This window comes from Anopheles maculipalpis, chromosome 3RL, assembly GCF_943734695.1.
Source record: "Anopheles maculipalpis chromosome 3RL, idAnoMacuDA_375_x, whole genome shotgun sequence".
Lineage (NCBI taxonomy): Eukaryota > Metazoa > Arthropoda > Insecta > Diptera > Culicidae > Anopheles > Anopheles maculipalpis.
In genome coordinates, this window is record NC_064872.1 from 58,671,798 (window position 1) to 58,689,672 (window position 17,875).

The 17,875-nt window shown below is 43.9% G+C and overlaps 1 protein-coding gene across 1 annotated transcript; it reads left to right on the forward strand.

Annotated features, from left to right (window-relative positions):
• Window positions 1-9,648: 9,648 nt before the first annotated feature.
• LOC126561376 (probable multidrug resistance-associated protein lethal(2)03659) lies at window positions 9,649-14,922 on the forward strand. The gene is made up of 7 exons (XM_050217485.1): window positions 9,649-9,980; window positions 10,059-10,640; window positions 10,703-12,428; window positions 13,124-13,445; window positions 13,525-14,573; window positions 14,647-14,793; window positions 14,863-14,922. The coding sequence occupies exons 1-7, from the start codon at window positions 9,658-9,660 to the stop codon at window positions 14,911-14,913; spliced, it is 4,200 nt and encodes a 1,399-aa protein (XP_050073442.1). The 5' UTR covers window positions 9,649-9,657; the 3' UTR covers window positions 14,914-14,922.
• The last annotated feature ends 2,953 nt before the right edge of the window (window positions 14,923-17,875 follow it).

The window sequence follows — 17,875 nt, forward strand, 5'->3', positions numbered from 1 at the left end:
GGTCGCGCGCGTGTGTGTGTATGGCAAACAAAAAAGGGGGAAGCGATCTCTCGGAATCGTTCTAGAACTATCCACTTGGGGCATATATTTGTTAAAGTTGAGATACATCTTCGAAACAGCAAAGCAAACCATGTTTCGTTGTGGTGTAGCGTTGGCAACACAGATTAGGGCGTGCAGTGGATTGGATTCCCACATTATCGATGGCGTCTAATTAATCGTTTGTGGCGTGGTGATGGTGACGGCGTCTTCCAATCGCAGAACACATTAACCTTACTTACCGGTGTGTACCTGTGCGAGTTCCCCGTGTTCTGCATGGTGCCGGAAGGGATGAAAATCACCAGGAAGTCAGCCAGCCGGGTCGCTTCGATCGGAAGTGGCACGGCGCCTAGTGTGAAGTGACCGATCACCGGTGAAAAGCGGAAAAAATAAATCCCCGTTTTAGTTCATTTTTGTTGTGTTAAGCGGCGGACAAGGTGCACTGTCAAACGTGTGGTCAAACGTTATAAAGATAGATCGACGAATGTGTGTACGTAGGTGCGAGATTGAGGCCACCACAATGTGTGTATGGGTCGTCGGACACTGCTGCAATGTCGATCGCGCACATATTACATAAATAAACGCGTTTCGGCAGCTAGACACGGAATAATGGTGGGCAGTGTCCTCCACAGAGAAGTCCTCCTAATCGGCAGGATAAACCACCGACTCAGCGGATGAGCATTTGACTTGCATCTCAAGACCTACTCAACAAAGCATCGGCTTCTTGGATGTCATAGCGCGTTTGATGATCTTGTCTTGCGCCGGATGACTGCTGACTGATCCGTCAGGGGAACTTCCTGACGATCGATCATGATGTACGATGGCACGCTTTGCTATTCAAACGTCGAGTCATGCCAAGTGTGCGATCGATTGGTACCTTCCGCACAAAAAGTTTCATCTTTAAAATCGCTATTTTGCACCCTGCCCATGCTGGTTTACCTAGAACCTTAGCACAGATGGTGTGCGGTCGACGATAGTGAACAATGTTTATCTAATGGCACCCCTTCGGGTGTTAGCAATTAGAGATCGTTTAAAAAAAAGGTACTGAACAAGCACCACCTTATCTGACCGCAAGCGCATCCATTGCAAAGAGGATAGAAGAAAAAACAAAACCGGCAAACGAACTTTAAACCAGTAATGTCAAACTCATAACGAGCGCACGTGGTTTGTTTCCCAGCTTTATCTGTTGCTCATAAAAGGTTTATGATTGAGAAGGGGGCTGTATGGTATTTTACATGGGTAATTGCAGTATTGTTTTAATGTGGATTGACAATATGGACCCTGTGCAAAGGATTGATTATCCACATGCTTGTAAATCGTACCAAGAAAACCAGGTATGGCAGGCCAAGTTATGAAATGGCTCTCATTTGAAAAGGCTTCATGCTTGGAAATGAGTTGAAGCAAGATATGCCAGAATGCCGCAATGAGTATAAAGGGTATTATTTACAATAAAAGAAATATTCTCTTTCGTAATCTACTACCAACTTCTGGCCGAATCGGGCAGTGTGTCGTACAAAACGGATATAATTTGGTTCAAGATACTTTTCCCTGCCTTAAACAGTTTTACAGGTTTAAGAATGTGATTTTTTTCTTGGAGACCTCTATACATAAAGGAAGAAAATCACAGAGCGATCACTCGTTATATCAAACTTTTTCGAGTTCGCTTTACCAATGTTCCATTTAATTTTAGTAAGAGTGTAGAAGTTTGGAACGCAGTCACCGCTCTTTATGGCATTAATTAAGATTTTAGCCTAGAATATCGATTAGTTGAAATTAAACCGATCAAACCGATATGGATCAATAGCCATATTGTTCTATTTATTTATTATTGAGTAACCAGGTTGTTCTCAATTGAATAAAAAAGAAAAACATTTCTAACATGTTTCTCTCTGCACGATCTTTTGACATCATCATGATGTTTTTTATGGTATTCACTACAAAGCTCAATCTAGGTGAATGGTAAAGATCAATATGAAATCTATAGTAGCAACATTCTAAAGCTTACAAAAAAAAACCCTTTCTGAGGACTTAGGTTGATGTCATTGCTCAGTTGCACGCCACTAGTTGCAAGCCAAATGCATGGGATTTCACAGATGAACGTCAATTTTGGTCGTGCAACCAAATAAAAGAAATGATTTAGTTGCACGGTGGCTTGCAACAATTTGAAATCGCTTGTAAAAACACGTTTTTCTGGAAGTGACAAATTAAAATGTGAACAGATTATTTGTAAACAAGGATATTTTTTCATAAAAATCAGGTACAGCATCATTAAAACGTTACAACTGTAATGGCAAGCGGTTTCATATGTTGAGCCAAACAGTCTAATCACTATCGCACCGCAAGTTTGATGTTCCTGTAGTACGGCTTTTCGCCCGATCCACCAATATTTAGTGTTCACTAAATGGACTACTGATACGAGGCATAATTACCAGTGCTGCAACCAAAAACTTGCAAGTGCTCTGGTAGAGGAATGCTTGTATACAGAAAGCCTTCCTTCTTCGTTTACATTCAAACATCAAACCGAAAATGGTTGTACGACTAAACTGCCGAGCAATGACACCCCTTCCAATTTGGTTGTACGATAAAATCGTATGCCATCGAGCAATGACACCAGCATTAGAAGTGCGTCTTGTTGGGTTTTCTTTTGTCTTTTTCCTCAAACATAATAAGCTTTGCTGGAATAGACACACACGAGAATTGGGATTTGCCATTGCCTTTAAAGTTTGACACCGCTGGCCTGTAGAACGTGACTGATGTACTGCAAGCAGATTATAAAAAAAGTAGATACGAGGAAGTACGAGTTATGAGCGGAGGGCATTAATACGACCACACTATTGCTATTCTTTCCGGTGGCCATTAGTGAAACCATGTGACGTGAAGCATGTCGCTTGTATTGTTTGGAAAATATAGTTCCTCTACCACGTCGAATCCGCAAACGTTGATTGTTGGAAGAGTCTTGAATCGGTCAAGTTTAATTATGATAAGCCATCAAATGCGCTTCGATTATTGATGAATTATTTACCAAAGTAGATTTCGTCATTGTTGTTGCAAATATTGACTGTTGGAAGAGTCTTAAATCGGTCAAGTTTGAATGTGATAAGCCACTGAATTCTGAATTCTCGTCCAATCTAGGTTTCGACAATCCCACCTTGCTGACATTTGTTGTGCGACATACTTTTGGAGTAAATAGTAATGGCAATGTTTGCAGAGAATCGATCGAGACTGTCCCGTAAAGGTGATGACGATGTGTCCTCAATAAACGAACGAACAATTAAAGTGTAGTATGTTTTCCACGAAACTTCCTACTTCCGAGTGAAGTTTTTAGCAATAAATGATAAACCAATACTTGAGTAAGCTGGGAGAGGTAGTCCACCGGTGGAGGACACCAACCTAATGAGCTCACCATCGGAAAACGTACTCACTAGACCGTGAGATAGTTTCCTTTCAGCACCGGATTTGCTTTACTGACCTTTGCCGGTGGCACTTCTTCCTATCACTGTAGCTTGTTGTTATGTGTTTTAGTTTCAATGAATTAAGTTGTGCAATAAGCCATTCCATTTCCAGAGCAAAAATATACAGCTCAACTGAAGTTTTAATTTAATTTATAAGAGCAACCATTTTTTTTCTTATTTGTGACTACTTTTTTGAACAAAAATGTTCATATAACAACAGAAAATCCCTCAGCCAACACAAGCAAACAGATCCAGATCTAATTTCTGGTTTATATCACGTCAACAATGCTGATGTTCTCTCGGCGCGCTCGTCAATCTATGTATGATTGAAGTTTAAATTGCCACAACCAACAATAAACCACCGGACCCGCAGCTGTCTCGTGCGCCACTTTAATTGGTGCAAGCTGGGCAGAACCGTTCGGTTGATGCTGCCTATGACACAATGCAATTCAATCTTAAGCCTGCCGAGCACCTAACATAACAAGCGAATGCATCAGAACGGAATGATAGAGCGGAATGCATGTGCGTGGCAGCTCGATTGAGGTCGGCTCGTAAAACGCACCATTAAGTGGGGTTGTTTAACGATACGTTATCATCGCGGCGATGGTTGTTTTTGCCAGCTGTAACGCCCCGACACTTTCAACCGTACACCTTTGCAGGCACGCTTCTCCCACGCCCAGATAACGAGAATACCTGTAGCTGTGCCGTGCTGATCGTATATTACGGGAAGTGTGGCCGGTATGCCGGTGATGGAATGATGACCCACGGTAGCCCCTATACAAACGGAACCATCTCGTTCCGCATCGCGAGAAACGATTGTTCGGTGTTTCGATATTCTAGAATAATCCTATCACCAGGTAAGACGCTTATCAGTGGCGGTAGTCGAAAGTAATCAACAGCCGGGAATCTCGAGTCTAGCGCCATCAAGTTTTGGTGGAACGCGGATGATGCAAATTATGGGCTGACTATCTGATGCTGTCCCCAGCCCCAGTGTTGGTAGCATAAGCCTCAACGTAACTCTTAAAACAATATACATGTAACGGAGTGGGTGACATCCGGTCAATGATAATGAAATTCGAGATTGTTGCTGAGGGTGATGAAATGCGCGTGGAAACGCCGTTTTTCCTCCTGACCAATCAGCTCGTCATCATTCATGTGAGCGACAAGCCTCTTCGGTTTGGAATGTTTTCGCTGGGTGACGCTGGGTACGGTGAAATAAGGAAATGTTGTCACATTCTATGTTGTTAGTTGACTGATAAGACTGTTTGGTTTTATTGAATAAAAGTGTATTTGCTGGACAATTGTTTGGAATTTGCGGTACACAAACAAGTGGGCGCAAAACAATTGAATCGGTATGATGCTTTAGTAGATGCTATCGGTCATACTAGGTCGTGCCAAGAGATCGAAATTTAAAGCTACTCTTAATGTGGACAGCATCAGAAGATACATGGGAAATTCTGATTAAGCGTAACCCTATATCACATGTAAGAATGTATCGAATGAAATTACCCCTCATATTTATTAGAGAATGGCGCCGGTCTTGGCGCATGGCAGGACCAGGGTTCTCATCCCATCGGAAAAGTTCCAGGAGAAGAAGACCTTTATGCACCAGAACGAACGCATAGAATACGAAATATGTTAGGAATACCCAACATGAACAGAGCCTATTCCAGCGATGTCTCACTCAAACCTGAACGGCTTCAATATCCCTGTCCTGTCAAATGTAATTCCATTTCATTTAGTCGTTCCCGAACTCCTCTTTTGTTCCCTTATGTTCTCAAAGACGTCAGTGTAAACCGTGTTTCGGTCATCAATGTCCTAGGTGTTTGGAAGGACTACTAACACCAGAGTCTTAGTTTTTCGTACCATATCGATGCTGTTTTGGGTAGTGTTTGGAGAACACTTGTGGCCAGCGATTTTTCCGACCCTCTGTGTCTCAAGGCTTTGTTCTGCTTCGTTGGTCAGGTCATCGCTGGAGTACATCGATCGTATTGAGCGAGTTCAGAGGTCTTTCACCAGGTTTGCTACTCGTAAATTGCTGTACGAGTCCAGATGTCAATTTCTAGGCATACGCTCTCTGCAAGATCGCCGCTTCCTTGCTCAATCCTCTTTCATCGATCCACTAGATTCTAGAGCTCTCCTATCCCCAATCCACTTTCATGTACCTTCCCGCTTTCTACGCCTTCGTTCTCCTTTGATTATCCCTAATAGACGCTCTGTGGTTGGTCGCAAAGATCCTCTGCTTCGTCCTATGGTCGGCTTTAACCTTGTGGCTCACGGCTTTGACTTTAATTCTTCTCTTACCTTCTTCCGCTCCCAATTAAATACTCTGCTGTAAGTTTAGGGCTTAGGTTAGGCTAGTAAGTTCTTAAAAATAAATAATAAATGATGATAATAATATAAGTACCGCTGTATTCAAGAAATAACATTTTACTAAGGTAGACCAATTGGACAGATAAGGTTTAGATCAGGGAAGTACGAGTCAAAACGTTATAGTCGCTTGTGATGGTTCAATTAAACGTTTGTCTATTGAACTAAAAGTTAATATGCTTGAATTGAAGTCAAACCTAATTCATGAAGCAAGACAAGATTTGAAAAAACCCTGTCCTAAATGTTCCAATAGACGAACGGGAGCGCATGCCAAGAAGGGAAAGTTTGTTCAGTCATTAGAAATGTGATCCAATCGACAGCAACCGCCTGCCTGCTTGAAGAATTATCAATTTGCGGAAGTGGCGCTCCGGCAGAACTACGCGCAGAGCAGCGCCTTATCTCACCGCTGCCTCTGGTGGGCAAACAAAAAATCGGTAATGAGTTATGCCATTTTGACCCACCTACCAAGTTTCATTTGCGACAAATTGGGATTAATTAGCAGGAGTAGCAATGATTAATTTGAACTGCTGTGTTCACACTAAGCGAAAAACATCACCCTGAATCGTCGGGTTCGTTATCAGTAAGTTTTTTTGTTTTGCTGATTCCAACAACAGTCCTGCTCACACCGGTGTCATCAGTGAAGCTAGGAGGTTAAGCTCCGGGTTGGAAGCTATTACGATATTATGCTAACTTCGGTATGTATTCTGGTGTGGATCGAGGAACCTTGCATCAGACGACAGCGGACAGTCTAGATAAGGTTGATAATATATGAGTAGCAGCACCGACAAGGGGGTAGGTTCTGTTTTACTGTTGGCTTTGCTTGCAAATGAATGGGATAGGACAGTTAGGTTATAAGAGAGATAATATGATTTCATTGCTTTTATTACAACCAGTGGTAAGTTGTGCTCCGGTAATGAAGATGCAGTAAAGCTGGCGATCATATATTAAAGTCGCGGTGATCCGCCACTTTAATTAGGCTGAATACATTTATTGTTATTTTGTTATAAATAAACTGCCAAAATACATGGAAATGCATAACATGATCTGCATAGTAAGGTATTCATTTCGAATGCACGATGCACCCTACCCTTCCCGGGAAGATATATCTGCCAGCCGAGTTTGTACAGTGCATTCGTCTATCGACGTATCATTTTTCACTTACACTACCCTCTTTTATCGATTGTTGTTGGGGTGTGTTGTTTTAGCTTCCTAAATACACTTAAACACACAGTTACAATCCGACAAATCTATTTAAAGACTATCCACCACCCACGCCGCCCAAATGCCCGTTCAGCCTTCCGGCAGGGATCACTAATCGATTTAAAGTCGACAATAACCTGCAGGCAAATGAAGGTGCACTTGGTACGAAGGGGCCACCAATGTTGAGGTTATGTACCGCCGATAGTTCGTTGGGGTCACATCAATCATTCGCTAGCGCGGAAGGAACACTAACATTGTTGTTATCGTTCAACCTATTCAACCCAAATGCAAAGTTTTTGAGTGTGGAGGTCCTTTATTTCACCCAGACCCTGCTCCCAAAAAAATAATAAAACACTTCCACTAGCGCAAACTTTGAAACACTACACGTGCACTTTGGTGGCCTCTCGTGAAGACGGGCCGACTAGCTGGATCAATGAAATCGTGAATCAGCCGCACATACAGCTGTGAACCGTACCACGGGAAACACCCTGCTGCTAGAGTTTGGTGCCTTCGGTCGCGTCCTGATAAGCGGATATCGGAGATCACTAGACAGGAATCCCTTAATTCGTGGAAGTATTTATTGGTCGATAGTATTTGGTTCCAAGTGCTTGTCCGAGGATTAGCTTATTATCGGGTGAAGAGTCCGTGCCGCACCCTGATCTGGTAATGAACGGATGAAGAGGATGAATCACAGTTTGCAATTGCACCAGTGTTAAGTGACTTGTGAGTACTGCGGAAGTACTCGAATGCATTTTGTTTCCCGCGGGGCTTCTGTGTCTTGATGTAAGCGTAGCGTCTTACACAGGGTTTTACTGATTAGCGATAATCAAACACGTGACTGACATAACACATAACCTTCTTTTCGAGTGTACCGAGCACCTTCGTACGACGTCTGACGGACGGACAGCTGGCAAGCCGTCGAAGGCAAGAATCTTGCGTGTCTGGAGAATTGTTTTTGAAGCGGCGGCAAAAGCGGTGTTACCAGTTCTTCGGGGTTTCCGTTTCGCACAGCGAAAGAGGATCGCGTAGAAGTACCGGCGAGTCGTTAGACCGTGAACTGAATGGCTTTTTCCAACGCTTTTTTGTTGTTGTTCGTTAGATAGTAGACGGCAGTAGTGTTTTTTTTTGCGTACACACACACGTACATACCGCAAAATGGAAACAAAAAGTGAAGTTTCCGCACGAATAAGCTCAGCGGACGGTTCCGTTCGTGCTTTCGTGTACGTGTTTGGCTGGCGGTTGGTTGGGAACCTTCACCTTAGTATTGACCTTCGAAGTCAGCCGGTCGCAAACGATCTACCCCAATGTAGAATGGAGTAGAGTACATTGTATTTGCACTTTTTATTTATTTATTTAAGTGTTACGGATATATGGTGTGCTATGGAATGATGCGGCAAGTATCGAAGTTGTTGGTGTTTCTTCTGTGGAGCCATCTTGGCTCAGACATGGCCAACACATTTTTGTTAACTTATTCAGAGACAGAGTTGAGCGTATCTCGGAATATCTCTATTGCTGCTGGTACTCAACTTTAACCCAATGAAGCTTAAGTTTTGGACGAGTTTATCACGTCCCGATCACTTTCAAAAACGGGAAAAGGTTAATACGTTCTTCATATCCACTAACTATTGGAGCTTAGCCGTGCTTTTATTGCATACATTACCTAAGGAGCTGGGGATTAACATTTGAATTTTAACGGATTCAAGAGAGAGTTGGATCGAAATGTCTACGGCCCGTTATCAAGTGCAAAGGTGAAGATTAGGCTTGAATGAGTGAAATACAAGTTTAGTACTAATAGATGTTATTGGAAACGGAGAAACGCTCAGACGTCTGTGAGTCTGACTGACTAATGTTTAAGAGTCTTTAACATAAGCTCTCGTGATCATCTCATTCAGTTTACCAACGAGACAGAAAAAAAATCCTGGGGAGAGCTGACACAATTGGTGTCTTGCTTGCCTAATCATCTGCTCGCTCACTTACCAATCATACTGAGCGATAAGCGAAGTTCCTAAATTAAAAGGAATCTTCTGATGTATACAATGTTATGTAGTAAAAGTCTGGGCTTTTCAAAGTACAAACATTATCCAAAGTACTAAAACTGATCGTAAAAACGCATTGAACTTGGTGGTCACACCTAAAAAAAACGCCTTCCCCTGTTAAGTGGCAAAAACATGTATCTATATTCTCAAGTTCACCCATTCCGAAGCCGTTGAAAGAACTTTGTCTTTTGTGGGTTCTTTTCAAGTTCCTTTCCTTACTGTATGAATCACCGGCTGTACCTCGAGAAGATAACCTCGGCCGCCCTATTCTTCATAACAAATTTCTCAACATACAACGCACGGTGCAATAGTGTTCCATTTTTGTTGTAGGGAAAGAAAGCATGAATGCATCCCAACTTAGCTTATCACGTGGTTTTGTTGATGTTGTGCGTTTGCCTCCACCCTATCAGTGTCGCTCCGTGTATGAACTGCGTTCACATTATCGGAACGCCGCGAGTTGCATATAAGTTACATGTCATGTCGCAACAAACTCATTAACGATTCTATTTCGATTGTTTCTTCTCTCTCCTTTTCCATCCACAGTAGCATAGCTGCTCCACACGATGGAGGCTCAAAAGCGGAAGGAACGCGAACCTTGCCCGAGGCAAAAGGCGAACTTTCTTTCGTACATCATATTCGCCTGGACGATACCGATCTTCTTCAAGGGCTACAAGAAGGAGCTAAACACGGACGATCTGTATCAACCGCTGCGGGAGCACAAATCCGACGGGCTCGGAAATCGATTATGTGAGGCGTGGGAAAATGAACAGAAGCAGGCACGGTTGAAGAACAGAAAGCCGAAACTCTTGCGGGCAGGCTTTCGTGTGTTTGGATGGGAGATTGCCTTGTTAGGATTGGTGCTGCTAACACTCGAGATGCTCTTCAAGTAAGTGAAAGACGGGGTTTTGTGGTAGAATAAAACTTTGAACTTCAAATTAAACTGATGTCATCCTTACAATTGCAGAGTATCGCAGCCTTTTTTCCTGGGCAAACTGGTGGCGTACTATTCCCGGCAATCGGGTGACCTTACGGAAGCGTATCTGTACGCGGGTGCAGTAGTACTGTGCAGTGCGATTAACGTCCTGTTTATTCATCCGTACATGCTGTCCCAGTTGCATCTGGGCATGAAGCTGCGTGTAGCCGCGTGCAGTATGATCTACCGCAAGTCGCTTCGGCTGAGCAAAACGGCACTCGGCGACACGACGGCTGGACAGGTGGTGAATCTACTGTCGAACGATGTGGGTCGGTTAGATTTGGCCGTACTGTTTGTGCATTACCTATGGATTGGACCACTGGAAACGTTGGTTGTGACGTACCTGATGTACCGTGAGATCGGCTATTCGGCTGTGTATGGTGTACTGTTTTTGCTGCTATTCATTCCACTGCAAGCGTACCTTGGCAAGAAAACGTCGGAACTTCGATTGCGTACGGCGCTGCGTACGGACGAGCGTGTGCGATTGATGAACGAAATCATCCAAGGCATTCAGGTGATCAAAATGTACACGTGGGAGAAACCATTCGCTGCGCTCGTAGCGATGGCAAGAAAGTAAGTGATCGCTCAGCACCTAACACTCGTTGGCAAAATACTGATATATTTGTTGATTACAGGAAGGAAATCAAAGTGATTCGCTACGTATCGTACATCCGGGGTATTCTGCTATCCTTCATCATGTTCACGACCCGCGTATCGATCTTTCTCAGTCTGGTTGCATATGCGCTTGCTGGGCAGGTTGTAACAGCGGAGAAAGCGTTCGCCATTACGGCTTATTACAACATCCTTCGAACAACGATGACCATCTTCTTCCCGCAAGGTATTGGCCAGTTTGCGGAAGCGCTTGTATCCGTTCGTCGTATCCAGAAGTTCATGCAGTACGAAGAAATTGAAGGTGCGGAAGGTGTTACAATGGTAGCAGCCGATGGAAAGGATGTGTCGTCTTCATCATCCGAGCTGGAGGAGAAACCAAACTCGGACCCGCTGGCGTTGCCAAACAGCAAACTAATCCGTCACTCAGAATCGGACGGTTTGAAGGAAGGCGCACTGAACAATCATCTGTCGGATGCGGGAGTGATTGTGGAGAAGGCGGTAGCTCGCTGGGATTCGAAAGCGACCGAGTTTACGCTGGATGGGGTGGATTTGCACGTACAACCCGGTACACTGGTAGCCGTCATTGGACCGGTCGGTGCAGGCAAGTCCAGTCTGATCCATGCAATCCTTGGCGAGTTGCCACTGGAATCCGGAAACATTAAAGTAAACGGAGATATTTCCTACGCGTCCCAGGAACCGTGGCTATTCTCCGGTACGGTACGCCAGAACATCCTGTTCGGATTGCCGATGGATCGCGAACGCTACAAGCAGGTCGTGAAGACGTGTGCTCTCGAGCGTGATTTTCATCTATTTTCCGACGGTGATAAAACGATCGTCGGCGAACGAGGTGTGTCGCTGTCCGGTGGGCAGAAGGCTCGCATCAGTCTCGCCCGTGCCGTGTACCGGCGGGCGGAAGTGTACCTGCTCGACGATCCACTGAGCGCCGTTGATTCGCACGTTGGCCGGCACCTGTTTGACCATTGCATGCGCGACTATCTGCGGGGCAAGATCGTGATCCTGGTGACGCACCAGCTGCAGTACCTGCAGAACGCGGACCAGATCGTCGTGATGATGCACGGCCGGGTGGAAGCGGTCGGGACGTACGATAAACTGCGCGAAAGTGGGCAGGACTTTGCACAGCTGCTGGCGGCACCATCGGGCAAAGAGGACGACAGTACCGACACCGAGTCGATCAAACGGTCGGGCAGTTTGTACAAACGGCAGAACAGTGAATCGAGTATGGATTCGGCCGTAGCCGATGGTGATGGGCCGGAGAATAAACCATCCGAGGAACGGCAAAAGGAAGGATCGATTGGCTACGATGTGTACCGGGCGTACTTTAAGGCGAGCGGAGGCAATCTGGTGGTGCTGTTGATTTTGTTTATGTTCCTGCTATCACAGTTAAGTGCTTCCGGGGGTGATTATTTCCTCACCTATTGGGTGAATAAAGCGGAAGAGAAGGCACCAGCTGTTAGTGAGGAAAGCCAAGCCATGTTTAGTGCACTGAGCAATGGGACAGCTATCGATGGCACTGAGGATGGATTTAATGGTACTACAACTACGTTCGAACCACCGACGACTACTCCGGCAGCTACAGCGGGCGGTATTGCCGTGTTCTTTACCGCAATCAGGCAAATGTTTGCGTCGGGTGATGAGGACGAGGATCGGTATATTGATATCTACATCTTCACTGCACTAACGGTCGCGACGGTTGTGATAACGCTCACCAGAAGCATGTTCTTCTTCCGGGTAAGTAGACACGTGACGAACAATATTCTCTACACTGCGTCTAGTTTCGATGGAACCACCTTTAAATCGCAACAGAAGAGCAACAAGACAAACAAACTATAAATACTACTAAGTTTGCTAAGATTTACTAAGATCCAATGGAATCAATGGAGTTGACCATTTGAAGAACCAAGAACAGAATTTGATCTGAATTTGGAATAAGTGAAATAGGAATAATATTTTTAATTCTTCTTCGTGATTTTTCTTCTTGGCTTAACGACCTTCTAGGTCACTCCGGCCTTCTAATGGCTTACTAGATTTGCTGATATAGTTAGTCAAACTTTCGTTACTTTAGCGAAAATTACTCTTCAGCTTGTTGTTAAATTTTTATGTATCGTTAGGAGGCACATTAGGACGGATCCGTCTTCGATAAAAAATAGCTTTTCAGGGTTTTATCTCGTACCATAATCTTTCTCTCCAGTTCCCACAAAAGAACTAGTGTTGATAGATTCAGGGCTCGGAAGATATCAAATCGCATTGGACGGTTCCTTAATTGATCCTAAAAATGATCCCCATTTTTAGGGAAAACAAAGGAACCGGCCACTGTATTACATATTTTTCTAACGAAAGCAAGTGGATCTATAGAAATTGGAGGCAGTGTAGAAATCATCACAGTGTATAAAATTCATTATAATGATTTTATTATCATTTTGCAGACGGCAATGAAAGCATCCCGCAAACTGCACGACGCCATGTTTAACGGTATCACGCGTGCGTCCATGTACTTCTTCAACACGAATCCGTCCGGCCGTATCTTGAACCGTTTCTCGAAGGATATGGGTCAAATCGACGAGTATCTGCCGAGTGTAACAGTGGACGTGATACAGATTTTCCTTTCGTTGATCGGTATCGTGGTGGTGGTAGCGATCGTGAATCCGTACAATCTCATCCCGACCGTCATTATTGGCATCATATTCTACTTCATGCGCGCCTTTTATCTGCTCACATCACGTAATATTAAGCGCGTTGAGGCAATCAGTATGTATTTTAAAGATATTTTCTGGCGGAAAGAGAAAACCCTTTTTCAATTTCTAATGATTTTATTCTATTTCTCTAGCACGATCACCGATCTACTCCCATCTTTCGGCATCGCTTTCCGGTCTCTCCACCATTCGTGCATTCGGCGCCGAAAAGGTGCTCGTGCATGAGTTCGACTCGCATCAGGACCTGCACAGTTCAGCATTCTACCTGTTCATCTCGACGTCACGCGCTTTTGGCTTCTATCTGGACGTGTTCTGTGTGATCTACATAGCAATCGTCACGCTAACGTTCTTTATTCGTGGCGATAGTGGCGGTAACGTTGGGTTGGCCATTACGCAAGCACTCGGTATGACCGGCATGGTGCAGTGGGGCATGCGGCAATCGGCTGAGCTCGAAAACACAATGACATCCGTGGAGCGTGTGGTAGAGTACGATGATGTTGATCCGGAACCGGCGCTTGAAGCACCGGCCGATAAAAAACCCCCGAAAGAGTGGCCCCAGGAGGGACGGATCCAGTTCGAGAAGGTGACCCTACGCTACAGTCCCGAGTCCGACGGGGATCTGGTGCTGCGTGATTTGGAATTCGAAATTGAGCCACGCGAAAAGATTGGTATCGTGGGACGGACCGGTGCTGGCAAGTCGTCGCTAATTAATGCACTGTTCCGCCTGTCGTATAATGGTGGTTCGATCTTAATCGATTCGCGCGACACGAACCAGATGGGTCTGCACGATTTGCGTGCGAAGCTCTCGATCATTCCCCAGGAACCGGTGCTGTTTTCGGGCACGCTACGGTACAATCTCGATCCGTTCGATGAGTATCCGGACGAGAAGCTGTGGCGTGCGCTGAAGGAAGTGAAGTTGGAGGAGGCTGTAAACGAACTGCCCTCCGGACTGTCTTCCAAGATTAACGAGGGAGGCAGTAACTTTAGCGTAGGTCAACGGCAGCTCGTTTGTTTGGCCCGGGCTATCCTGCGCGAGAATAAGATTCTGGTAATGGATGAAGCGACGGCGAACGTTGATCCACAAACGGATAAGCTGATCCAGCAGACGATACGGGAAAAATTCAACGACTGTACAGTATTGACGATAGCCCACCGATTGAACACCGTTATGGATTCAGATAAGGTAAGGTGTTTGTGAATTTCTATCCATCGTCCATCTATCCATAATTGTTATTTGATCTTTTTCCGTTACGCAGGTGCTTGTAATGGACGCAGGTCGTTGCGTTGAGTTCGGTACACCGTACGAACTGTTAACCACCGAAGGAGGACCTAAAGTGTTCTACGGCATGGTGAAACAAACAGGCAAAAGCACATTCAATACACTGCTGAAGATCGCCGAGGAGGTAAGCTTGGAAATATTTAATTTTTTCTCAAATAAAATTACTCATACTTGCTTGTCCTTCTTCACACAGTCTCACAATCAAAAGCTTAAACCGATAAAGGAGGCTGAAGCAACAAAATAGATTCCTGCATCCGTACAGATGCTAGTAGCGTATACAGCTAGTTCGTAAGATGTACACTAATTCCCAATCGTGAAAATCTCCTGCACTACTCGTAAGGATTGCATCCGGAGAAGGCGTTGGTACATTACAATACCTCGTGCTTAAACAAAAAGTGGCCTTTACTTAAAGTAATAAGTAATAATTTCGAACAAATTCTGTCCTTAATGTAGTTACCGTTTAAGGTTGTCAACACGTCCTCATATACATATGTGGTAATATATACTGAAGTTTAGATGTAATTTAAGCTAAGCAATATGGGGTTTCGTGCATTGTACTTGTTTTATACTGCTACGCAGCAGTAGGTTTCCCGCCAATAATGAACTCGTAAATTCCTTAAAGATATCCTGATCGTGGATATGTGCAGCCTTATAGTGGTTACGTACAAAAAAAAAAAAAAAAAAAAAAAAAAAAACCAGGCATAACTTAAAAAAAGAACGAGTAAACCGTTTGAGAAACATTTGTATTTAGTTAAGAGTAAGGAAACAGCAACAAGGTGTACTATATGTGCGGTGCAGTGGCGTACCGGTTTGCGCCAATATATAGTTGTGCAAGTATGCGTAGTTATGTTCATTCATTTGGTGCCTTCTCAGAGTAACACTGTTCTCAGCGATTATTAGCGCGTAGTCGTTAGTGGTTAAGTTGTACGATTTATGGCGCAGCAGTAAACAGGAGGAAAAATGGACAAACCATGTTTCAATGATCAAATAAATCATTTCAATCATTGCTGAAACCACCACTGGTAGTGCGAGTGGAGGTTTGATGCGAGAAGCTTGGCTCTAACCATATGCTACGTTGCAAAATGCAGTTCTTTTTGCATAAACATTCCGAAACGCGGTAGATTAGTATGTAAATTAGTATGCAAGCGACGGTACGGTACGTGTGCGCAATGGAAGGACATTGTGAAATCGTGTACAATTTGATCTACGTTGAACATTGTTTTATCTATCTAAAATGTTTTAGATAAGAGCAACAACTCCATCAAGGAATGGCGGATGTCAGGATAAAACAACGATTTTTTATTTATAGTGCTTTTGTGTGGGCTAGGGCGGAAGTAGCCCTGAAAGTCGTTTTTCGTGCTGAAATGGTGTCTGGAAAAACCGGGTCAATGTTTTGGTCGCCCTGGAACACGGCTCCTCCAAAGATCCCCATATCCAGCTCCAGCTCCTCCATCCTTCATTCGCCTGAAATCGTTTTCTTCACCTGAAATCATTGGATTCCGAAACATTCCTGAATTAACGGAAACGAGAAAGATGACCAACTTGTCAAAGAAGGTCGGCTACGTCCAGCCGAACTATCCAACGCCCTTTCACGTTGAGAAGCTACGCATTCGTCCTACTCAATAGTCGCCTAAAACTTGAACATCACAACAACCTAGACCTCAGCATCGAACTTCGCTCCGCAGAATCAACAAGTAATTTTCCGCTTTGGTCACATCCTTCTGACACACTCGTACATCCGAAGTCCTCCACTGTGCAGTTTCTGTGGCGTTGAAATCACCGTCCGCTGCATCCTTACCGACTGCCAAGTATATATTAAACACAGAAGCACCTGTCAACTAGATACTTACCTTACAATCATTTTATCACCCGAAATACAACAGCAGAACAAACCCATCCATTTTCATCGCATTAGCAGCCTGTAAAGCTCTCCGTCCAATCTAAGTTTTTGGTTGCGAGCTCGAGAGTTAACGCATGGCCTCACCTCAATAGACTGAGGACTCTGAGCGCACTCTTCTATTTCAATAGGGTAGCTCCGCACTCTTCTCAGATTCCAAGTAAATGTCACTAGTAGGAAGAAAACTCGTCGTCTAGATCACGTCTTTAGTTTACCCGTTTTTGCCCTCACGAGGTAACTCTTCACACCCTCCAAGCTTTTCGCCCTCATGAGGTAACTCTTCGTCTTTTTCGAGGTTCACATAGTACTTAACAAAACTATTCGCAACAGCTTTAACAAAAAATGAACCATTTCAGCAATAGTCATAGTTGTACTCTGACTAAGGCCGAAATATGACAGCATTACTAATTCACTTTTCCACATCTACGGCCTACAGCAGAGGTTGGCAAAGTCCGGCTCATCTGATGATTTTATTCGCGAGAAAATTTTGGGTACATTTTTGTCGTGATCGTATTAATAAATGAGATATAATACGAGTTAAATCTGCACGATCATGTTAAAGAAGAATAAATCATTTGGAATATCGAGATTTCCATTAACTTTTAATCGAAGGTCGTTCATGTAGTCTCAGAATCTCAAAGCTTCTATAAATAACGTTTCGGCTTTCCATTTATCCGCTTACTATTTTGTACATACAAAACTTGAAACTAGAAATTAGACCATCCCTCTGAATGGTGAACTTATCCAGGTCTTAGACGAACAGAAAGCTACAAGCTTGCTGACCAAACACAAATAAATAAAAAAAGTCAACGCCAAATGACCGCTAGGGACAGAGTTGCAATAGTTTTGTAGGATGTTTCTGGTCCTCGGGATTCGAGCTAAATTATTTTTATTAATAAATCTCTTGTCAATGTTAAATGTAGAGCAAAATGATGGACGCCTGTTAATTGGTCTGATTTATTATTTCAGTTCCATTCTAATTCTCTGTAATTAACCACAATACTTTCCAAGGATCAAAAGTCCATGTCAAAGAACATAAATTGGGAGACTTTATGTATAAAAGTATGCTTTGAATATATGTTCGAAACTGTTTATCGTCCTAAAATAGCATCGCAATCATTAAAAGCCCAATGGGCTAGTTCTAGTTCGTTCGAGTAGCATACTATTTACGACGTCATTAATGTTGATAAAATGTTTACATCCGTCCTTGGCCGTCGCTAGGGAATGTGCCGTTACCAATAATTACACACGGAAGTTACAGGTCCGGCGCGATCCTATGGTGACGCAAAACCGTCAAACATATCATCAT

What these genes read in the sequence shown, in the direction of transcription:
- LOC126561376 (XM_050217485.1), top strand. Translation starts at nt 9,658, where the DNA reads ATGGAGGCTCAAAAGCGGAAGGAACGCGAACCTTGCCCGAGGCAAAAG. An exon ending in GAAGCATGTTCTTCTTCCGG is followed by an intron (nt 12,429 to 13,123) that starts GTAAGTAGACAC and finishes ATCATTTTGCAG; the next exon opens with ACGGCAATGAAAGCATCCCG. An exon ending in TGCTGAAGATCGCCGAGGAG is followed by an intron (nt 14,794 to 14,862) that starts GTAAGCTTGGAA and finishes TTCTTCACACAG; the next exon opens with TCTCACAATCAAAAGCTTAA.